We start from the raw sequence: 22,675 nt of genomic DNA on the forward strand, positions 1-22,675 counted from the left end.
AAGACGGGTCTTGTCTTGCTTTATTCAATCCCCAGCGAGAATACTGGGGAACTAGGCAAAAGCCTTGGGGCGGGTGGCAGGGGAAGGTAACGGGCACAGCAGGAGAGAGCCAAAGGGCAGCCAGGCAGCCTCAGGGAGGGCAAGAGACTTGGTGCTGCTTCTTAGGCTTGTCCACTCTGGCGGTGACCGGGAACTTGGTGATGCCGCAGGTGTTACTCCCTCGATGCAGCCGGAAATAGCCCTAAGAAGTGAGGGCCCATCAGCGCCAGACAGCGGGGAGAGGTCTGTCCTGCCCTGTCCGCCCCCGTAGATCACACTCACCTCCTCACCCCACTGAGGCCCCCAGGAGTTCTTCAGGGTCCAGTATGCCATGGAGCGGCGAGGGCGCGCGTAGGATCCGAACGAGGCCGCCTTCCCCTGCCTCCCCTCCACCGACTTGGTTTTACCAAAACCCACCAGCAGGACAGAATGATCCACTAGTGTGGGGTCACAGGTGGTAGGTGTGGCCTTGATCACACCCTTCTGGTATTGCTGCAGGGGCAGAGAGGCCGAGTCGGGCCACCTCCCCTATATGCACCCGCCACCCCCCCCCGCCCCATTCCCTACCTTATCTCACCTGCAGTAGCTTCATATTGATGGTCACGGTGATGGGGCCCTCGGTGGCCAAGTGCCTGGCCATGCCTGGGGGTGGAAGGTGCCATCTAGCCCTGCCACTCCTTCATCCCCTGCTCTCGGCTCATGGGCATCTCTATCTATCTCTTCCTCTTTTCCACCCTCTAGCCCCCGCCCCCAGAGATGGCCTCCGTCTCTGTCTATAGCCCCGTCTGTCCTGGTCCGTCTGTCCCTGTCCGTCTCCCCCCTGTGCCCACCCGTGTCCCCATTGTGCCCGCACTCTGCTCGCAGGCCTGCAGTATTATGAAATCCTGGATCCAGACCACCTTCTTGTACTTCTTAGCCAGGCACCTGTGGGTTTTGCCACTCCCATCGAATGGATAGTCCTTCTCACTGGCCAGGCCGCCTGGAGATAAGCAAGGCCCAGGAGGAGGCTCAGTTCAGCTCAGGAACAGTACCCGCCCCATCCTTCCCCCACCACGACTGCCTGGAGCAGCCAGGCACTCACTGTTGTTGAGGACAGTGAGGAACGCATCCCAGACGAAGCCACCCCTGCAGCCGTTCCCACAGCGGTCACAGTCAAGCAGCTCTGGTGCCAGAAGGGACAATGTGTGTGCCCAGGCCTCAGGCACCCCCACCTCCTTTGGTCCTCACCCCAGCCCCTGCCCCCAGCCATACGCTGCACGGAGACCTCCACGAAGTCTCTGAACTTGATGGCCCATAGGGCCTCGATGTTGCCCGCTGCCGCCATGGCCCAGCAGCAGTTGCAGTTTCGCTAGTGGGGAAAGGATGGCGGTGGTGGGGGCGGGTAAAGACTGCAGGCCCTCTCCTCCCCGCCTCCCCACACCCCCCACGCACCCCCCCCTCCGCCCCCGCCCCGGGGCTGGACTGGCCAGGCTGCTGGGCTTGGGGTGGAGGCAGATACCTGGTCCCTGACGGGTGAGATGGTGCCAACTTTCCGCCAGTCACAGGTCTGGGGCTCTGATTCCCCCCACTCTTCAGACCCCACTTTTCTACTCACACCGAGGGCCTCTCCAGCCACCTGGCTTCCATAAAGCTGGACAAACTCCTCCTCTGGGGACACATGGGGCCATGAAGTTCAGTGTTTTGACCCCTCCCCCCACATCCTGCTTCCCACCCCAGCCATCCACATCCTGAGCCATTTGAGTCCCTGTAATGCCCCTGGAGGCAGAAAGATGAGGACCCTGAGGCCTAGAGGGAGGCCAGGTTCCTTGCTGGGGCGCACAGCCCTGCACCCGGTGTCTCTGTGAGCTGGGCTACCGCCCAGGCCTCCACAGAGTTCCTGCCCTGATCTCGGATTCAGGGCAAACCCCCAGCTCGAGAGTCCCTCTGGGGAACAGAAGCCAAGTCAGCCTGGTATCTGCTGGGGAAGATCCTGCTTCCCCGCCTACCACCCATTGCCAGGAGTCCAGTACCTGTGAGGTCACTGAATTGAGTCACCCCAAACTCGGCTGTGCCCAGGTCCTCCTCCTGCAGCCGCTGAGCCTTGGCCAGGTTTTGGGCAAAGATGTCCAGGCGGCGGGCGTACTCTAAACCAAAAGGAGGTTGTCCTAGGCTGGCTCGCAAGCCCTCAGAGACAGGAAGCGGCCACCAGTTTGGCTTTCCACCCAAACTCTCCCAGGTAAGCACTGGCTCCTTTCCTATGGTCTTTGCAGACCCCGCTACAGACACCTGGACCAAGGAAGTGGCTCCCCAGGGCCCCTACGGTTGGAGTTTCGTTGAAGGCAGGTAGAGAGTATCTGCCCACCTGAAGAAGCCAAGTGAAAAGTCGGAAAGCTAGTGACAAGGGAAAGGTGGGTGGTCAGAAACCGACTTCCTGCCAGGTCATCTCTGTCTCTACTTCACACCTCTGGCCGCAAGTCTGTGGCTGGAACATGGCAGGGGAGGGTTGGGGTACAAGTCCCTGGCACAGGAAGTCAGGCTGAAAGGTGCCCACGGACCTCCCCCATGGGAGATGAGATCCAGAGGGCAGGAACAGGGCTGGCAACGCATGGGAGAGGGAATCCACAAAATGGGTAACCCTGGGTGCCTCCTGGATGACTAGCAGTCTCCTGCTGCTGCAGTCACAGGAAAGTGGCTCTGGACGTGACGATCCTCTCGGACCAGTCAAACCCCCAACAGCTACCACCTCCCTCCAGGTTCATAGCCAAGGAGGATCCCGTCCCTGCTTGTTTGGGAAACCAGGGAGTACACTCTCAGCCCCACGTCACTGTCCTCCTGAGTGGCTTTGGCCAAATGCATTCCCCACCCTGAGCCTGAATTTCCTTGTCTGTTAGATGAGAGCAGGGGTTTGGACTGGGGACGCACGTGCCCTGGCATACCTGCTGGATTTGGATAACTCCGGTTGTACTGCATCTGAAACAATCTGAAGACCTCTTTCAGCTCCAGTGGCTGGGGACCTGGGTCCTGGGTGGCGGTGCAGGGTGGGGGGCGGGGGGTGTAAAAAGAGCAGTGGGGAGGGGGTGAGGTGAGGAGTCATGGCGGGGACCACACCTCAGCTCCCACCCGAGCTGGGACTGGACTAGGGGAGCAACCGGTTCACCCGCCTTTCTCCCTGTGTGGGCCTGAGCACATGGATCATCCCTTCAGTCTCAGTTACTCCCTCTGAGAAATAGGAACAAACCCCTGTTTCTGCCGGGGTGAGCCCCAGACATGGGGAGAAAGTTGGGGACACTTACCTGGCCCCTGAGGGAGTCCTTGATGCCTTGAGCCAGGCCTGCCACCAGCAGGGCCAGGAGGCAGGAGAGATGGACAGTTGGTGCCATGATGCGGCAGACTAGAGTGTCTGGGGCAGGAAACTGCAGACCACGGTAGAGGGGCTTAGAGGGTGGAGCTGGAGAAACCACAAAAGGGAAACCAGGTCAGGAAGGGGAGGAGGACCCCACACACACACACATACACAAGAGGGCTTCAGGCTTCTGTCTCAGCACGGCCCCTGCCTGCCAGTACCCCACTCTACCTGTTGTATTCAGCAGAGCCTCTCTGCCAACCCTGTCCTGGGCAGTCCTAAGGATGTGGAGATGGATCTGGCCTTAAGGGGACAGGAGGAGACAGATGCTAAGTGGGCAGTGACAATATAGGGCCATTGGTGCCTGGAGGGGGAAATAGGGCTATGGGAGCCACAGGCCCTAATGATGGGGGGTGTGAACGGTGGTCAGTACCCCCCAGGAAGCATTCTTGCTCATCGTACTACAAAGCTCAGTCAGCTCAGGTGTCCCCTCCAAGAAGCTCGCCTAGCCTGTGGTATGACCTGCAGCCCCTTGAGCCCCTGCTGTGCGCACACCGCATGTGTCTGCCTTGCTTGCATCCTCAGCACCCAGGAAGGGGCCGCATGCAGAGCTGGCTCAGGGGGGATTTGCTGGCTTAGTGATTAGTCATTTTTTTTTAACGAGAAAAGTTCAGGGTCCAGGAGACAGCAAGTGGCAGCTATGACCTCCTCTGTTCTTCATTCTTGTCACAGTCTGGGGAGAGGAAGAGGTATGTGAATGGGCTTCAGGGAGCAGGAAGATAGCAGGATTGGCAACTCAGACAGAGCCAGGCCAGAGGCTGAGGCCTGGGCAGAGGTGTTAACACCTGTCACTTGTGCCTTGAAGTGGGTCCTTAGGTTCGGGGGCTCTCACATGGACCTTCAGTCTGAGAACCAGCATCCAAGACCAGAGACAGGCGAGAAAAGGAACTGGTTTTCTGGGGTTTCCATGGGGATGGGAGCCAGGGGAAGGGATCCATTCATTCATGTGCTGATTAGCTCATTTCTTCGTTCATTGGGAATCTTCCCAAAGTCCTGAGGTCCCTTTTTACTGCACAAAAGGGACCCTTTTGTGATCCCTTTTTTGATCCCCAACACACGCATACCATGTAGTAAGCCAAGGGTCTCCCCTGGGGGAAAAAAAGAGAATGATGCTGACTTTATTAAAATGCAGTAGAGGACTTGACTTCCCTGGTGGTTCAGTGGATAAGAATCTGCCTGCCCATGCAGGGAACATGGGTTCAATCCCTGGAATCCAGGAAGATGCCACATGCAGAGGAACAACTAACTCTGTGAACCTCTTCTACTGAGCCTGTGCTCTAGAGCCTGGGAGCCAAAACTACTGAGCCCATGTACTGCGACTACTGAAGCCTGTGCATGTGAATCCTGTGCTTTGCAAGAAGAGAAGCCACTTCAATGAAAAGCCCGTACACCACAAAGAAGAGAAGCCCAGCTCACTGCAACTAGAGAAAGCCTGCACGCAGCACCAAAGACCCAGCACAGCCATAAGTAAATAAATAAATTGAAAAAATGCGGTAGGCAGATTATCTGCAGGAGGGTACCTGGCTCCATGATTCTAGTTCCCAGTCATGTGTCCCACGCTGGTTTTAACCCCAGAGCTGGAGGTTTAAAATAACAGCTTTAGGTTCCTGCTTGCCCAGCGGTTGAGAATCTGCCTGCCAATGCAGGAGATGCAGGTTCAATTCCTGGTCTAGGAAGATCCCACAAGCTGCAGGGCAACTGAGCCCGTCAGCCACAGCTATTGAATAGCCTATGCTGTAGAGCCCGGGAGTTGTAACTACTGAAGCCTGTGTACAGAGCTTGTGCTCTGCAACAGGAGAAGCCACTGCAGCGGGAAGCCCATTCACTGCAACTAGAGAAAGCCCTCCGGCAGCAGTGAAGACCCAGCACAGTCTAAATAAATAAACAAAATAGTTTTATGGAGGTATAATTCACATACCATACAATTTACCATTTTAAAGTGTTTAGATAATTCAGTGATTTTTCATGTATTTGCGTAACTGTGCAACCATCACCACTGTCTAATTTCAGAGCATTCTCATCATCCCAAAAGAAATCCCATACCCATCAGAAGTCGTTCTCACATTCTCCTCTTCCCTGGCAATCACTAGTTTGTTCTTCAGATTTGCCTATTCTGGTTGTGTCATAAAAATGGAATATGTGGCCTTTTGTGTCTGGCTTCTTTCAACTGGTGTCATGTTCAAGATTCATCCATGTTGTAGCACATATCAGTACTTCATTCCTTTTTATGGCAGAATAATGTTCTATCGTCATTTTTTGTTTCTCCTTTCATCAATAGATGAACATTCCTTTGGCTCTATATTTTCAACAATTACGAATAGTGTTACTATGAACACTGTGTACAGATTTGTGTGTGTGTGTGGACATATGTTTTCAATCCCCCCGTGTATATACACCTAGGAGTGAAATTGCTGGGTCATGTACTAATATTTTTGAGGACCTGCCAGACTGTTTTCCACAGCAGCCGCCCCATCTTACATTCCCACTCATAGTGTGAGGGTTCCAATTTCTCCATACCCTCTCCAGCACTTGTTACTGTCTTTTGGGTTTTAAAGACTTATTATTTTTAGCCTCCTCTCCCCCACCCCTGGCGGGTGGTGGTGGCTGGGAAGAATTTGGAGGTGGGAGGGTGCTCTGCAGTTCAACACCGAATCCTGAAGGCTCATCCTAGGACCCATCGGCACGTCCTCTCCTACTTAACGGACAGGGCTGCTAATGGGGGTGACTGTGAGGATAAACGGGTGGGAAAGGTAACCGAGGACTCGGCGTTTCCCGCACGCCGCCTGCCTCCAGGAGGGAAATCCCTGGACACGCAGCCCTTTCCCGTCTGGCCCCGCCCTGAGACGTGGGCAGGGCAAGACCCCGCCCCTTCCTGGGAGCCAGCTCCGCCCAAACCCCGCCCCTTAGGGCTCTCCCGCTGCTTCGGGAGTAGGCAGAAACCCGGGGACTGGGGGCGGGATGTGTGGGTAGGGGGGACGCTGGCGGGAGGATGGCCAGGAAGGCGAGGGCACCGGACCCGGACCCTGGCGTCCAGCACGCCCAAGTTCAGCCCTGCCCGCCTTCTTAGGGGCTTCCATTCATTCTGGGCCAAATGTGAACTGCCGCCCCCGCCCCAAACTGATGTAGTCTCGCGGACTGAGGACTCGGAGGAGGCCGTTCTGGAGTGAAGGGACCGCCTGGCTGACGACAGCCCTGGGGATGGAGGGGAGAAGGGACCGAGATGGACAGTTCTGGACCCGGGAGCATCTGTTCTTAGGGCGAGGGTCTGGGAACCCTGGACGAAGTTTTGGTATTTCCAGATTGACTGTCCAGGTGTCCAGAATCACATTCCGGAGGGTGCAGAGTGAGAATCCGGAAGTCCCAGGATTATTTGGTGGGGTCCAGGTGGCCAGGGTGACATTCTGGGAGGAGCAGAGTCTGGGGCCCCCGGCACTGAGGTGTGGGTCCCCAAGAATTCCTGGGGCACAGATTAGGTAGGGTCTAGGTGCGCAGGATGACATTTTGGGGGTGCGCACAGTGAAAGCCTGCAGACTCCTAAGTGAGCCGGGGCCCTGGCATCAGGACCAATGCCCCCAGGATCGAGCGCTGGGGGACCCTGGCCAGGCGCCGGGAGGAGGCTCCGGGCGGCGCCGCGGGGGACCGGGTGGGGGCCTGCGGCCGGCCGGGGGCGGAGAAGCGGGGGGTCGGGGTCCCTCCCCCTGGCGCGGGCTCAGGAATCCGCTCAGGGGCGGGCGGAGGCGCCGGGGTGGGCCGCGCCGCGGCGGGCGGGCGGGCGGGGGGCGCTTCCTGGGGCCGCGCGTCCAGGGAGCTGCGCCGTCCGCCTGTCCGTCTGCCGCAGGCACTGCCGAAGCCAGCCGAGCCGCCGGAGCCGCGGGCCGCGGGGCCGTCGCGGGCCCAAGTGAGTGGCCGTCCATGGGGGGAGGGCGCGAGCCAGAAGTCTAGGCCGAGTCGGCGTCAGCAAGGAGCCGAGAGGCCCGCGCTCCCCGGCTGGAGCTACAGGGGGACCGGGCGGGGGCGGGGCGGCCCCAGGCGAGTGGGCCCTGAACCCCGGCCCGCGCGAGGAGTGGGTCCTCGGCCCAGGGAGGCTCCGGGGCCCTAAGCGCGGTCCCGGGCGGGAGGCGGCAGGGGCACAGGGTTCGGGAGTTGCTGTGGCAGAGGCTCCCTGACCCCTGCCCACCACCTCCCAGCCCCAGGATGCTCCCCTTCGCCTCCTGCCTCCCCGGGTCTCTACTGCTCTGGGCGCTGCTGCTGTTGGTCTTGGGGGCAGCGTCTCCCCAGGATTCCGAGGAGCCCGACAGCTACACGGTGGGGACAGTGGGGCCGCTGGCCTGGGCTGGGCTGGGCAGGGACACCGAGGCCAGGATCCTGGGGTGGCTGCTGCTGGGGAAGATTGTGCCCTCCCTTGGTTGGTGGAGCAGCTGGGGCCATTGTCTGGAGCAGGCCGGGAGGGTGGCCCGGCTTGGGCCTTGGTCTCGGCCTGGTCAGTTAGAGGGGACCAGGGGTGACCACTGGCCACCTCTGGTTCACCTTGTAGGAATGCACAGATGGCTATGAGTGGGACCCTGACAGCCAGCACTGCAGGGGTGAGTATGCTTGGGGGCCGACCTGCCCCGGAGAACCGGAAAGGGGATCACAAAGCCCAGCTCCTAGAGCGGCTGCAGGAGCCCTGTGGCTGTCCCCTGCCCTGCTCTGCCTGGCCGAATGTCACCTGCTCTGGTTCTCAATGGGCCAACTTGGCTCGGGGTGGAGAAGCCATCCAGGCCCCTCCCCCTCAGAGAAACCCGGAGCACCCTCCCCCCCACCCACCCTCTAGAGTCCAGACACCAACAGGGCGCTGACTACAGGACTGGTTCCTGGACACCTCATCTGATCACTCTGCTATCTCGCTCTGCACCATCACGGCCCTGGGCGAGCAGTGCGGGGCGGGGGTGCCGTCAGGAGGCCTGCACATTACTCTTAGGCTGAGTCGGGGCCGAGGCTTCGGGGAGGGATAGAGACCCTCTTGTGGGCAAGAGAATGGGGGTGACCGGGGGAACAGCTGCCCCACCATCAGCCCTGGCAGGCCCCAACAAGGGGTCCGGGGCAGGCAGCCTTAGCTTGTAAGTAGAAAGGGAAGGCCCTGCCGGATCACACAGCTTAGAGCAGGCTGAGCTGGGCTCCTGCCTCCCCTGCCCTACACGGTCCACCCTTGGAGACTGGCTGTGCCCAGCAGGCCCCTCTCTGCAGATGTAAATGAGTGCCTGACCATTCCTGAGGCCTGCAAGGGGGAAATGAAATGTATCAACCATTATGGGGGCTACCTGTGCCTGCCCCGCTCGGCTGCTGTCATCAATGACCTGCATGGAGAGGGACCCCCACCGCCTGTGCCCCCTGCTGAACACCCCCACCCCTGCCTCCCGGGCTATGAGCCCGATGAGCAAGAGCGCTGCGTGGGTGAGTAGGCCGCCAATCTTTCTAACAGGTGTCTAGAATTGCCTTTTAAAAACGCATACCTCATGTTCCTCCCTTGCTCAAAAGCCTCCTCAGGGCACTGGGATAACATCCAGACCCTTGCCCAGGTCCTTACCTGCCACAGGTGGTCCCAGTTCCTGTGCCTGTCCTTCCCAGCCCCTCCTGTGGGACCCCCACCTCGACTGCTGCAGGTGCCGTGCGAGAGCTCTGCCCCTCGGCCTCTGCTCTGGCCCTTCTGGGTCTGGACCCCACCCCTGGGAGGCACGGACCTTGGAGAAAGGCCCTGGAATCAGTGCCCCTGGGAGTATGGGCAGGGCTTTGTCCTATGTATCCCTGACTTGGGGTCTCCCAGCTTAGGGGTGCCTTTCTCTTTAGCTCCAGGCTAGTAAACTCTTATTTGTGCCATTGGGCGGTGGGCCCACATGTTCCTGTTTTGGGGGTGTCAGTCACCCACACACTCATGTGAGTGGTACCCGACCTGTGCCCTCCCACGTGGAGGAGTCTTGTCATGTTGGGTGGTGCATGGGCTCCCAGGAGGGGGCTGAGCGGTGTGTCTTGCAGATGTGGACGAGTGTGCCCAGGCCCTGCACGACTGCCGCCCCAGCCAGGAGTGCCATAACCTGCCTGGCTCCTACCAGTGTACCTGTCCTGACGGCTATCGCAAGATTGGGCCCGAGTGTGTGGGTGAGTCTGGGCCTGTGGCCTGGCTCTCACCCCAGCACCTGACCCCCATTCCAACCCACCCCCAGGTTTCCCCCCCGCCCCCTGCCTCCTCTGCCTGAGCCACCAGACACAGAGCAGTATGCGTGCAGTGTGTGAGTCCTGCCTGATCTGGCCCGGCCCAGCCCCCCAGACTCAGGCAAGACGGTGGGTGATGAGGCAGGGTCCCAGCTGGCTTGGGTGGCACCTGACTTCTGCCCTCCACTGTCCTTCCCCTGCCTGCATCCCAGATATAGACGAGTGTCGGTACCGCTATTGCCAACACCGCTGCGTGAACCTGCCTGGCTCCTTTCGCTGCCAGTGTGAGCCGGGCTTCCAGCTGGGGCCCAACAACCGCTCCTGTGTGGGTGAGGCTGAGCTGGGCCAGGCTCGGGGTCCTGGGCAGAGGGGTGTGAGGTGGGGGAACTCCCTTCCTGATCAGCCCAGGTGCAGTGGGGGCTCTGGGCTGCTCCTTGGTTTTCACCTCTCCCCTATTTTCCTGGCACCCCCAGATGTGAACGAATGTGACATGGGGGCTCCCTGTGAGCAGCGCTGCTTCAACTCCTATGGGACCTTCCTATGTCGCTGCCACCAGGGCTATGAGCTGCACCGGGATGGCTTCTCCTGCAGTGGTGAGCACTCCACCCCCGACACTTGTTCCCCACTGGTCTCCACTGGTCTCTGCTGGTTCCCCAGGCCCTGTGTCATGCCAGCCTCTTGCCACACAGCCCTCCATTTCATGCCTCTAATGTCCCATCCACCCAGCACCCCTGTGCCTCCTGGGTACTCTACCCCAGCAGGTGGCAAGGCAGCTGCAGAGCTGCCCACCAGAACTTGCAGCCTGCTGGGGAAGTCAAGGAGGGGAGCAGTTAGGTCCCCACTGAAGCTCAGTAGAGAGACTGAGCAAAGATGGACATGCACCCCCTCCCTGGGAGTCAGGCTGATATGTGTGCAAATCCTGGACCAGGGCAAGTCACTCTTCTGAGTCCATTTCTTCTTCTGTAGAATGGGTTGTCTTGAGAATTAAATGAGAAAATGACAACAGTCAAGACCTTATACTGTCCTAAGCAGCAACAAAGTTTTACAAAGTGAATTAGCATTTATTGAGAACCTGCCCTGTGCAGTCTGCCAACAATCCTGTGAGATTGTTCTTCTTCTTGTTCAGTCATTAAGTTGTGTCTGACTTTTTGCAATCCCATGCCAGGCTTCCCTACCCTTCACTGTCTCCTGGAGCTTGCTCAAACTCATGTCCATTGAGCCGGTGATGCCATCCAACCATCTCATCCTCTGTCACCCCCTTCTCTCCTGCCTTCAATCTTTCCCAGCATCAGGGTCTTTTCCAATGAGTCGGTTCTTCACATCAGGTGGCCAAAGTATTTATCTCACATCCTATGAAATAAATATGAGTTTTTCCTTCTCTGCAAATTGACATTAATACTTCCCCCAAATTTTTGGGGGGGGATAGTTACAAAGAATAAGATAAAATATTTCAACGAAGAGAGGTTAAGTGACTTGCCCAGGGTCACGTAGCTGGGCTGAGGTGCGGCCAGGGCTCTCTCTCGGTCAACTAGCCATGTACCCCGTTTGTTAAGCTTTGTGCTTTGCTGCCAAGTTAAAGCCCCACTGGTGCCTGGCTCAGTGCCGGGAAGCATAAAGGGCACAGAGGAGAAAACCTGGCTCCTGCTTGCGCTGCTCACAGTTGGCAGGAGGTGACTGTGCTTGGGTGGATCGTAGGTTTGCAGGAATCGGGCAAAGTGTTGAAACCCAAAGCAGTCTGGGGTGCGTCAAGGGCTCATCCAGCCTAATCCACTTACTTACTGAAAGGAAACCGAGGTTCCTCAATCAGTAGGATTTAAAGCCAAACCTCTAGATTCCCAGTCCTCTCATTTAGTATCATCTTAGTCTTAGCGCAGAGACAGGTCTGTGAGTGGGGCAGTCTTTTTTTTTTTACTTTTGGCAGCACTGGGTCTGTGGTGCATGGGCTCAGTAGTTGAGCCCCGTTGGCTTACTTGCTCTGTGGTTCTTAGTTCCCTGATCAGGAATCGAACCCACGTCCCCTGCACTGAAAAACGCATTTTTAAAAATAAATTAAAATTGATTTATTTTGGTTGCGCTGGGTCTTCGTTGCTGTGCCAGGGCTTTCTCCAGTTCTGGTGCATGGGCTTCTTGTTGTGATGGCTTCTCTTGTTGCAGAGCACAGGTTCCAGGGCGCAAGGGCACACGTGTGGCACATGGGCTCAGTTGCCCCAGGGCATGTGGGGTCTTAGTTCCTGGACCAGGGATCGAACTTGTGTCCCCTGCATTGGCAGGCTGATTCTTAACGACCAGACCACCAGGGAAGTCCCCTGGGCACTCCTTTCTTGAACCCTCTGTCCCCTGCTGAGCTGCAGAGTTGATCTCTTCTGCCTCTTCTTGTACTGAGCCTAATGTGGGGCCAGGCTCTCTGGGTGAGCCCGTGTGGGGCGGAGCTAGGAGGCCACCCCGGCCCTGTCCTCAGCCCCACCCTCCCTCAGATATCGATGAGTGCAGCTACTCCAGTTACCTCTGCCAGTACCGCTGTGTCAACGAGCCGGGCCGCTTCTCCTGCCACTGTCCACAGGGCTATCAGCTGCTGGCCACGCGCCTGTGCCAAGGTACAGGTTGCCCGGGTAGAGTGGGCAGGGGGTTGTGAGGAGCTGGTGGCCTGGTATCTGGGTTCCAGCCCCTGTCCCCCGGCACAGACATTGACGAGTGTGAGTCGGGTGCGCACCAGTGCTCTGAGGCCCAGACTTGTGTCAACTTCCACGGGGGCTACCGCTGTGTGGACACCAACCGCTGTGTGGAGCCTTACGTCCAGGTGTCCGACAAGTGAGTCAATGCCACGCCAGGCCACAGGAGAAACTACAACTCCCAGAGAGCTCTGCGGCTGCCTGGCACCTATTTGGACTGGCAAGTCCTGAAAGCTGATGGGAGTTGTAGTCCTTCGTGACTAAACCACACATGCTGTTCTAGCAGGAGTGGGAAGATCCTTGATTTTGGGGGGTGGGCCAAATTTGGGGCATGGGCTAGAACCTCATTCGTGTCCCCATCTTGGGGTCTCCAGTCGCTGTCTCTGTCCGGCCTCCAACCCCCTGTGCCGGGAGCAGCCCTCATCCATCGTGCACCGCTATATGAGCATCACCTCGGAGCGGAGCGTACCAGCGGACGTGTTCCAAATCCAAGCAACCTCCGTCTACCCTGGTGCCTACAATGCCTTTCAGATCCGTGCTGGAAACTCGCAGGGAGACTTCTACATTAGGGTAAGGCTCTCGCTAACCCCACCCCTCAAGTGGGGTGGGACTTGTATAATCTCCAACTTGAGTTCCAGGAAACTTTAAATGGAAGATTCAACTATGCCACCATACCCTGCCTCTCCTCTGAAAGTCCCCCCTAACCCCAGGGGTCAGTTTCTGTAGAAAGGTAGGAGTGTTATAAATTAATACAAACTACAGATAGTTAAATGCAACCCTAGCAAGGCACTCAGACGCTGGGGTTTGAGTCCCTGCACTGGTCTGCGTATCCGGCTTGGATTGCTTCACCCTTAGGATAAGGGACTGGCTTGAGAGGCTGGAGGTAACAGATGCAGCAGAGTGTGGGAAGGCAGGCAAGTGCAGCTGGGTCTCGGAGGGAGAGAGGCAGCAGGGGCTAGTACAAGGCCTGGGGCCTAAGACTCCAGCTCTGGGCTGGTGGAGCTGAGGAGGGAGAGGTTCAGATGTGACTCACAGTGAGGGCCATAAGGCTTTGTCTGGTACCAGTGCTGGCTTTCAAGTTCTGGAATTGAGTACTCTGAAGGTGAGTCTACCTGCCCCAGATCACCAAAGACCCCACTGTTCCCAAGAATCTCATCCCGGGCTTTGAATCATCAGCTGACCGTGGTTGACAAAAGAACAACTAGCTGCAAAGGGCGGGCAGAGCACCAGGAGGGTATTTCTTGGGGGCAGGGTGCAGATGTCAAGGGGGTCAGAGAGCTGGATGAGGGCCTGGGGCTGCAGGCAGCCGGGGCACTGTGCAGCCAACTGGTTGTGGGTGCCAGAAGTGGGGCAGCGAGGTGATGCGGGGGTAGGATTCTGGTGCATACGTTGATGCAATCCACGTGTCCCCCCCACCCACTGTACCCTGCAGCAAATCAACAATGTCAGCGCCATGCTGGTCCTCGCGCGGCCTGTGACGGGCCCCCGGGAGTACGTGCTGGACCTGGAGATGGTCACCATGAACTCCCTCATGAGCTACCGGGCCAGCTCTGTACTGAGACTCACCGTCTTCGTGGGGGCCTACACCTTCTGAGGGGTGGGTGGGGGGCCCTCAGGGAATGGGAGGTTCTCTGTAGATGAGGAGCCTGGGGCTCAGGGATAACTGTGTTCTGCTAAAAGGGAAGATGCTCTTGTGAAGGGTAGTAGAGAGAGAAAGGCAATAAAGGGAGAAAGAAGGAGTTCTGGTGGCTGAGGTGGGGGGGGGGGCACGCTGCAGTGAACCCCAGAGTGGGGAAAGGCCAGACTCATGGGAGGCGGGCCACGTCCACCTAAAGGCGGGGCGTGTTTCTGCCCAGGCTGAAGGGCCCCATTGACAGGAGCTGGGAGCTGCAACCCCAAGGCTGGGACTGGCCTACATACCATGGGCACCAGAATCACCCAAGAAGCGAGGAGGTAACGAGGTTGCAGACTCCAGGCCCCAGCCCAGAAACTTGGACTTGGCTGGTCTGCAGCGGGCCTGAAGAATCCTGCTCTAGACAGTGCCAGGAGGCCCTGGGTTTCAATCCCAGCTTGGCCTCAAACTATCAGTTTGGAGAAATCCTAGCAGCTCTCTGAGTCTCAGTGTTCCAATCCATAAAATGAGGCCACTGGATTGTTAGCGCTTTATAAACTTTTCTTTTCCAAGCTACAGAACTTCTCATCAAAGGAAATTTTATTTGATCAGAGAACTCTGATGACATGAACTAGATTCAACATTGCAACACCTCACTGACTCCATCTCCCTAGCCGTGCTCTGAAAGGGAACCCCAAGGGTCCCAAGGAGCTCAGTTTTAAAAACTGGACATGACAGTCTCCCCAGTTCCTGGATATCTTTCAAGACCCCTGGGGCCTGGTATCTCCTTCTAACATGTAAAAATTCAAACACTTAAGATTTTTACTGTAGCCCAAAGATTCTGGTTAAAAGACCGGGTAGTCTGGGAAGATGGGGGTCTGTCTTGTGGCATACATAGCTCAGGTCAGGGGGCCACAGCTGCAGTAGAGCTGTGACAAGGTCCTGCTCAGAACGGGCCCCAGATTCCTGTGCAAAGAGAGAGGCAGGTAAGAGTCAGGCCCTGGGCGAGGGTGCCCGCAGCCCACCTACCCCCTGCAGGCTCTGCCTCCTGCCCTCACCTCTGCAGCGGCCCACACTTGATGGTGCTCAGCAGCATTTCCTGTTCCTTCGGGGTGGCACAGGCATCATAGGCAGCCAGTAAGCTGAGGGCGGGATGGGGAGTTTGATTTTCTAAGTCTTGACAACGGCTGACTGCTGGCCCACCCTGAGTGGCTCAGGCCAGAATCACAGGAGACAGGCTAGAAGGGGTCAGCCTGGGTGGGAGGGGTCAGGACCACCGCCGCCCTTCTGAACCCGGCATTCAAGGCCCTGCTCCATCTTGCTCACCCTCCTTTCATGCTCCTGCGAATGTTTCCCCAGAACGGCTGTTATTGGCCCAGTCTTCATGGTCCACCCACTCCTCCAGGAAGCCTTCTCTGCTACATGCCAGGTCTGCCCCCCAGCCCAGTGCCCGAGATCCTGTCTGGTCTTGAGTGGCTCTGTCTCCCTCACCACCTGACCTCCGTGAACTCTTCAGGTGTCAGCGGGTCAGTCCAGCCCTCATAGCACCCGACCACCACAAGGCACCGGCTGAGCTGATGCCCATGCTGAGAGGGGGGATGCGGGGGACAGCAGAGGACAGGGGTTCTGTGAGCACCTACCTGGCAGGGCTACTGTACCGAGCCACCAGGGCTGCCGCCTTCTCCCCGCTCACCCCGCGCACCTGCATGAGCTGCCTGGCAAACACGTCCCGCACACACTGGGCCTGCAGTGGGGGCAGTGCTGCATCAGGAGTGGCAGAGGGCCGGAGCCTGGGAGGAGGAGGGGCTGGGCAGAGGCGGTACCTTGTTCTTCATGGCTCCCGCGTTGAAGTCGCTGAAGGTGAGGAGTGAGCAGAGAGGGTTTGGGGAGGGCCTGGCCTTTGATTCAGGGTCCCCAGAGGTGCCCCAGGGGCGGCTTCGGAGGGTGTGGCCCTGAGGGAAGAGGGGACTGAGGCCATGCCAGAGCTCTAGGGGACACCAGCAGCCAGGCCTTGCCCCACCCCAGGCCTCAGGGGGCCAGCCTGAGACCAGGGAGCTCAGTCTGCTCGCCTTCCTCTCGGGAGCACAGCACCCAGGTGAGGGGCCGGTGGTGAACAGACGGCACCCAGTGGAGTCTGCTCACCTGGTAGAGCCTCTGCAGGCCCCGTGTTAGCAGGGCCAGGTAGGCAGCTGACTCCTTAATGTCCGCTGTGCGCTTCACAAAGAAGCCGTCGATGACCTGGGGAAGGGGAGCCAAGGGAGGAGGCAGCTCCTGAGCGGAGCCACGGACCGCAGGCCCCCTGCTGGCCCAGCCTGCCCTCCCGGCTCACCTGGGTGTTGGTGACAGCCTGCAGCAGTGTGCTCTCGGGGAGGCTGAGGCTGCGCGCCGAACCGTGCTCCTCCACCAGGTACACTCGGCGGCCCAGGCCACAACGCTTCAGCCGGAACTGGGCAGGCAGACAGGGGTCGGGCAGGTCAGGCCTGGATGCTCATACGCTAGGTGTCCATCACGTCACCCTCAAAAGCATCACGAGACCCTGGTCCCACCATTTCACCCACCACCTCATCCTCCCAAGCTTCTCTACCTGCCTCACGGGGGCCTCCACACCCTGCCTCACGCTGCTGCTCTCCTGTGGAAAGCCCCACCCCCATCTGAGTGATGCCCATCCCCCTCAAGCCTCCCTTGGCCTACGTGTGGCCTCACTGTGGGGTCAGCCCAGCAGCCAGCACGGAGACACAGCCCCTGCAGCCCCATCCTGGAGAGGAGAGCCTCGTCAACTCTGGACTGCAGGAGCTGGACCCCCTGGGGTTCTTAACGTGCTCCTCAGCTCCACCCAGGGACCCTGCACACCTACTGTGTGCCCAGAGGGGCCCAAGGGGGTTTGAGTTCAGGCCACCCTGGACCAGCTCGAGAGGGGATGTGGCTGGAGTTGCAGGAGCTCTGCCTGGAGACCACCCGGAAGTGCCCCCGAGCGGGCGGGGACAGTGAGCCCCTGACGGACCTTCTGCTCCCGGAAGCGGCCGTCGATGATGCTGCTGCACAGGTCGTCCAGCCGCTTTCGCTCCACGATGTGGTCCAGGACTAGCTCTGCAGGTCGTGCTGCCCAGAGGCCAAGAAGGGTCCCGTTAGCTCAGCCCATCACCCACCACGCCCTGCCTCTGGCCTCTGCCTGCCTGTCCACACCCCTTACCTGGGTCTCTGGGACTCGTCTCTTGGGCCACCCACACGAAGTCCCCGACGTGCAGCTTGCGCACCGTGTGTGCCACGTGCAGCCGCCGCAGCTCTCGGAGCAGCTCTGGCCTGTGGCCCGCCCTGGAGTTGCATGCGGGAGGCCCAAGTTGGCGTCGGCCATCATCCCTGACCCTCTCCCTCACCAGGCCTACCTCGCTCACCCCTTGGTCTCGCCGACGTCCACACACAACAACACCCTGTACTCTCCAGGCCCCAGCTCCAGCGGGGACTGTTGGACGCTCCCTTCGCTGGTACCACTACCAGGGAGAAGAGGTGGGCATTGGCCTGAGCCAGGCCAGGGCTGCTGTTCCCCTAACCCATGGAAGGTGGGGCAACCACAGCTCAGATGGAGCTGCTGGAGGGAGGGTGGGGTCTCAGCCTCATTTCAGGGACCCCTCCTGCTCCCCTCTCCTCCCCCTCATTCCCTCCTCCTCACAGCTCAGCGGAAGCCACTTCTGGCACTTCAGGCTCCTCCCCACGGGGCTCCTCCGGCCCGCTGCCCACATTCAGCAAGCCCAGGCCCTCTGAGTCAGCCAGCTTCTGGGCCAGCTCCAGACCCTGCGGGGTCAGTGAGTACCTGGCGGGTGGAGAAGAACACAGATCTCCCTTCTTCACTCATGCCTGGCAGGCTCTCCTGCTGGCCCCCCAGCTACATTGGCCTCACCCGCCTTGGCGACCTTTTATAAACAAGCCCTGGGGCTCCCCAACCTCCCTCCTTCTGGCGGAGTTCTCACCCCCCAGATCAGCTTCCCCTGGACCTGCCCAGGGCCGTTCCTCAAGTTGACAACAAGCACATCTCTGACTGCACAGCCACCCTCAGCACGGCATGCCTGCTCCCCCGCCCTGCCTCCCGCACCCGGGGAGTTCGCCCCACCTAGCTGGCTGGTGTGTCCTGAGGACCAGGTTCCTGTGGAGGAGGGAACGGAGGGCTGGCCAGGGGCGAGCACTTCCAGGGGCCACCTGTTCATAGGGGAGGAGACCCTTAGAGAGCTCCCAGGTCTACCATGTGCCCACTCCCCGTGCCCTATGCCGCTGCTTTCTCCCAAGGGCAGCCTCTGGAGTGCTCAAGGTCAGATCCAGAGCCACTTGGCTCCCTTCTCCCTGCTGTGCTTACCCTGGGAACCTTTGGGGCACACCTCTGCAACAGCTCCTCCTTGGTGAGGAAGCCCTGGCCGCTAGGATTCTGTAACCAAGACAGAAACATAACCAACATAGTGCCCGAGCAGCAGGCCCACCGCCTCAGTCCCCCACTCCCAACTTGGCAGGCACTCACCAGGTGCTCCCTGTACAGCTGCAGCAGGACTGCACGTGCTCCCGAGTGCCGGGCTGGCCAGTAGCTGCCAGGGCCTCCTGCTTTGAGCTGGGTTGGGACCTGAAAGGTACAGGGTGGGGGTTGAACCCAAAACCAACTAGCTGTTGTAGACAGATTCACTGGCAGAGCCGAGGTTCAGGTCCTATCTCAGCAGGTTAAATAACCCTGGGCAAGTCACTCAGCGGGGCTTCCCTGGCGGCCCAGATGGTAAAGAATCCGCCCGAAATCTGGGAGACCTGGCTCCGATCCCTGGGTTGGGAAGATCCCCTGGAGGAGGGCACAGCAACCCACTCCAGTATTCTTGCCCGGAGAATCCCCATGGACAGAGAAGCCTGGCAGGCTGCAGTCCACAGGGTCACAAAGAGTCGGACATAACCGAAAGACTAAGCACAACACAAGTCACTCAGCTGTCCTCTAGTTTTTGCAACTAGTTTATAACTGTCTACTTTGTCACACAGGCCACGTAACAGGATGATCTCCTGAAAACTTGCGATGAGACGGTGGACAGTCTCAAGGGATGGGGTGGGGGTGGGGGTGTAATCTACCTGGCCCAGCCTCAGTTCTAGCATAGGACAGAGAAGGTAAGGCAAGAAGACTCAATAGCAAATTCTACAACTTACTGGGCTTAGCCCCCTGAATGGCTTGATCATGGAACTGTCTCAACTGACTGTATTATAAGTCACTATCCACACCTACAGATGAGAAAACTAAGTTGCCCAGAGAGAGGTGGGATTAGGACCCAGCACAGCTAAGTCCCCCAAGCCAGAAAAATCTTACTCCTGCTGTTCCTGCTTTCCCCTCTACTCCCCCTGCTCCTTCCTCACTGGCATGGAAGGGTCCTGGACTTCAGCAGGTGGCCTTTCCCGGGCTGGGCTCTTGGTTCCGGATGGTGAACACGGGGCATGGTCACCTGTGGGAGGAAAAGAGCGTCAACCCCGGACCCTGAAATCCAGCAGGCAGGATGCTGCCAGCTCAAGTGGTTGGTGAGAGCGGTCGGGCTCTGAAAGAGCCACTAGCCCCAGGTCAAAGAGCAACTTGAACTGGAGTAGACAGATGAAGCCAAGGTATCCTGGGTGGGTACAGTAGCTGCACCTGGGGGAGGCTCAGGGGATTACCGAATCCTCCCAGGGCTCACCTACTGATGCTTTGTGCTGCTGCAATCGCTGGTCCAGCATACGGCAAAGCCCGTCTCCGAAGTGCTGGAGGATCTTAGCTTCCTTGCCGCTGCGCAGGGGCAGTGGATACCGCCGGAGGGAGCGCAGCGCCTGGCGGGGGTAGGGGGTACAGGATTGGGTCAGGATGGGCCTGGCTCTTCGTCCCGGCCTGCACCTGTTCCCCATCCGGCCCGGCCAGAACCCACCTTCTGAAACACAAATTGCGTGCGGCGCCCTCTGCTGGCTGCCTCGTCCCGCCACTCGGTTAGCCAGCGTACGAAGAGAGGGTTGGGGCAAACTGGCAGCGGGCGTTTCCGGCCCAGCCGGACGGGCGCTGCCATGAGCCGCAGGGCGGGTCCTCTGGCGCCTCACGCCGGTAGGACTGAGATGCTGCTAGTTCTGGAGACGGGATTCAAACACCTGGTTCCGGCGGAGGAGGGCAGGACCGCTCTAATCACGTGGTCCCACGCGGGGCATTAACCAGAGGACAGCCTTCTGCCGCCCTCCCCGCCCCTATGCTACTCTTAAACGGTTGGTACCGATCGCTGTACTACCACCTTTCGCCCTCCTGCCGTTCCCGGACAGGACCAGCCTTTTGGACGCGCCCCTCCTCCTTTACCAGGCCTTGACCCGCCTCTTCCTCTCACCACAGATTTCAGAGCGAGGGGTTGTCCTCTTTGTGCAGGGAAGGAGGGGGGCAATGTGGACAGCGCCCCCTGTTGCTGGGAGGTCTGGCTGGGGCGGCGCGTACCGAGGTGATTTCAGTCTCGCTACTGCGGAGGACCGTATAGACAACTTGGCTCGTTTTTTCTCCGCACTCGCTTTATAGGTTGGGGAAAAAATGCGTGCAGGTAGTTTTGTAGGAGGAACTTTAAGAATGGGTACAGGGAATGAGGACACAAAGGTAACTCAAGAGGAGCTGAAGAACCCTTCGAGGAAAAGGTTATCTATATCTTGAGTTTAGGCTCCTCCACCCTGGGCTATGGGGGAGGGCTGTGAAGCCGGGGACACGCAGGGAAGGCCTTCAAAGCTTGGAGGACAGGGAATAGGGGACAGAGAACAAGTAGAAAGGGAACAAATAGGAGGTGCTAGATATCGGGGGCTCAGTCGGTAAAGAATCGGCTTGCAGTGCCGGAGACCTGGGTTCGATCCCTGGAGTCAGGAAGATCCCCTGGAGAAGGAAATGGCAATCCACTCCAGTATTCTTGCCTGGAGAATACTATGGACAGAGGACCCCGTCTCAAGAGTCGGGACACGACTGAGCGACTAAATCACCACCAGCCATCGGGGGATGTGAGAGGGGCTGAAATGTGCATGTTGTTGGATTCGGGGTGGCAGCCTGGGAGTAAGAAGCTCGGACAAAGGAAAACACTTCATCGCTTTTGTGACTCGTTGGAGGTGGGGGACCCTCAGGGAGGTTAACATGGAAACCATCCACAGGGGTCCAGTTGAGCCCGAGTCTACTCAGTGAGTTAGAGCAGCCGTCAGGGATTATTCCGGAAGTGGAGAGATGCAGATCGGGGGCCGAACCGGAGCGGAGAGGCGAGCGCCTGGGCTCCAGGTCCGCCCTTTCAAGCCCCGCCCAGCTCCGATCTCTCACCCGCTATCACGCTCCACACTCCCGCCTCCCGCCCGACGCTGCCTTATAAGGAGCCTGCCGCCGGCCTTCAGATTGGCCCCGCCCTCTTTAGTCTCTTGTCCTAATAAGGACATCTAGGGCATCCCGCTGCTAGGGGCGGGCTGGAGCGCGTCTCCACGGTAACTGCGAAGTCTCCCTCCCCCTCCTCATTGCTCTAGGAAACTCCGAAACGGTGGACCCAGCCTTATCTCCGGCCGGGTCTCTAGCGGGAGGCGGCGGTTGAGCTGCAGCCCCCCATTGAGGCTCCTTGGGAGTTCGGTTGGTGGGCGATGCTACGGGATGTCCCCGACTACAATCCCCAGCATGCTCTGCGACGTACCCCACTCGGGTGTCGCTAGCCGGGTCCTGAAGACCAGGCTTCCAGCTGTTTATTGTTCCACCCTTTATTTTGTGTGTAGGATCAATGCCCCGGGCCTCTTGTTTGGGACTTTGTCTTCTCTTCTTGCAGACTAAGTGGTCTTCGAGACCGACGAAATGTTCCCGGAGTCCCCCACCCCAGTTTGGTTTTTTTTTAAGATTATGCTCTCACAGAACTTCTGCCTCAATGTCTAAGGGTATTAATTAACCATATGCCTGGTTACAAACTCAAGAGTGAGATTCAAGTCTGGTTTAATATCTATTTTCTCTTTTCACTATCTAGTAGAAAAGCACATACTCTTTGAATCGAATACACAAAACCCCTTCTCCCTTTATTGCCTTATTAATTTGCCAAACACCTTTTGGTACAAATCTCTTATTTCCAAACATTTCCTTGTAGCCTTTCCTTTGTGTTTTTTTCCTCATTTTATTGACGTTGCATATACCTTTTCTCAGCAGACAACATGAAGTAGACTTCATGAATACTTATTGTATTGGAGGGGCCTTATACTTGCAATTCTCCTTGTTCTAAGACTGGATCCCAGGAAAAAGCACCTATTTATTATAGGTGCTTCAATTCAGAAAAGTTAAATACTAACTCGCTGAAAAGTTTCATACCAAGGTATCCAGAAAGTGCCAAGATGAAGCTTAGGAAAATCGTTTCGCTACTGGGTAAAGAGCCGCGAAAGAAAGTGAAAGTGAAGTCGCTCAGTCGTGTCCGACCCCGTGGACTGCAGCCCACCAGGCTCCTCTGTCCATGGGATTCCCCAGGCAAGAATACTGGAGTGGGTTGCCATTTCCTTCTCCAGGGGATCTTCCCGACCCAGGAATCGAACCCAGGTCTACCCTCATTGCAGGAAGACACAGGCAGAGCCTCGAAGCCAGGGTTTATTCTCAGGTCTTATTACCAAACGCTGAGGCCTTCACTGAGCTAGGAGTATTTCCTGGGAAACTCGACCAACGGCTGCGCTCTGTCCGCCACAGCCCCGCCTCTCTCTCCTGTTTCGGACTACTTTTCCCAGGATGCAACGTGGCGCTCGGAGGCTGTCAGACGAAGAAGACTCTGTTACCCAGCGAGCCCGAAGACCGCG

The 22,675-nt window shown here is 58.3% G+C and overlaps 3 protein-coding genes across 8 annotated transcripts; 1 reads left to right on the forward strand and 2 right to left on the reverse strand.

Annotated features, from left to right (window-relative positions):
• Positions 1-2: 2 nt before the first annotated feature.
• Positions 3-3,432, reverse strand: CTSW (cathepsin W). The gene is made up of 10 exons (XM_027531407.1): positions 3,312-3,432; positions 2,955-3,039; positions 2,049-2,162; positions 1,538-1,686; positions 1,291-1,387; positions 1,121-1,201; positions 893-1,018; positions 617-681; positions 322-531; positions 3-241 (listed from the first exon to the last, which is right to left on the reverse strand). Exons 1-10 carry the CDS (start codon positions 3,396-3,398, stop codon positions 131-133), a joined length of 1,125 nt encoding a protein of 374 aa, XP_027387208.1. The 5' UTR covers positions 3,399-3,432; the 3' UTR covers positions 3-130.
• Positions 3,433-7,169: 3,737 nt separating this feature from the next.
• Positions 7,170-14,469, forward strand: EFEMP2 (EGF containing fibulin extracellular matrix protein 2). Of its 3 annotated transcripts, none has more exons than XM_027531405.1 (12): positions 7,170-7,319; positions 7,609-7,726; positions 7,956-8,004; positions 8,648-8,854; positions 9,434-9,556; positions 9,823-9,939; positions 10,084-10,203; positions 12,085-12,204; positions 12,292-12,418; positions 12,654-12,849; positions 13,712-13,876; positions 14,136-14,469. In XM_027531405.1, the coding sequence occupies exons 2-11, from the start codon at positions 7,616-7,618 to the stop codon at positions 13,871-13,873; spliced, it is 1,332 nt and encodes a 443-aa protein (XP_027387206.1). In that variant the 5' UTR covers positions 7,170-7,319; positions 7,609-7,615; the 3' UTR covers positions 13,874-13,876; positions 14,136-14,469. The 3 variants fall into 3 exon arrangements, with proteins under 3 accessions (XP_027387206.1, XP_027387207.1, XP_027387205.1); XM_027531406.1 differs by having other exon boundaries at positions 14,157-14,469; XM_027531404.1 differs by having other exon boundaries at positions 13,712-14,467.
• A 4-nt stretch (positions 14,470-14,473) lies between these two features.
• On the reverse strand, positions 14,474-20,228 carry MUS81 (MUS81 structure-specific endonuclease subunit). Of its 4 annotated transcripts, none has more exons than XR_003509325.1 (16): positions 19,795-20,228; positions 19,570-19,699; positions 19,259-19,344; positions 18,396-18,494; positions 18,237-18,305; positions 17,997-18,082; positions 17,559-17,699; positions 17,284-17,379; positions 17,082-17,203; positions 16,893-16,990; positions 16,221-16,337; positions 16,034-16,129; positions 15,715-15,745; positions 15,532-15,635; positions 14,950-15,033; positions 14,474-14,857 (listed from the first exon to the last, which is right to left on the reverse strand). XR_003509325.1 is itself a non-coding variant. In XM_027531401.1 (16 exons), exons 1-16 carry the CDS (start codon positions 19,927-19,929, stop codon positions 14,791-14,793), a joined length of 1,659 nt encoding a protein of 552 aa, XP_027387202.1. In that variant the 5' UTR covers positions 19,930-20,228; the 3' UTR covers positions 14,474-14,790. The 4 variants fall into 4 exon arrangements, 3 of the variants coding, with proteins under 3 accessions (XP_027387202.1, XP_027387203.1, XP_027387204.1); XM_027531401.1 differs by having other exon boundaries at positions 15,715-15,843; XM_027531402.1 differs by lacking the exon at positions 17,284-17,379 and having other exon boundaries at positions 15,715-15,843.
• Positions 20,229-22,675: the final 2,447 nt, after the last annotated feature.

This window comes from Bos indicus x Bos taurus, chromosome 29, assembly GCF_003369695.1.
Source record: "Bos indicus x Bos taurus breed Angus x Brahman F1 hybrid chromosome 29, Bos_hybrid_MaternalHap_v2.0, whole genome shotgun sequence".
Lineage (NCBI taxonomy): Eukaryota > Metazoa > Chordata > Mammalia > Artiodactyla > Bovidae > Bos > Bos indicus x Bos taurus.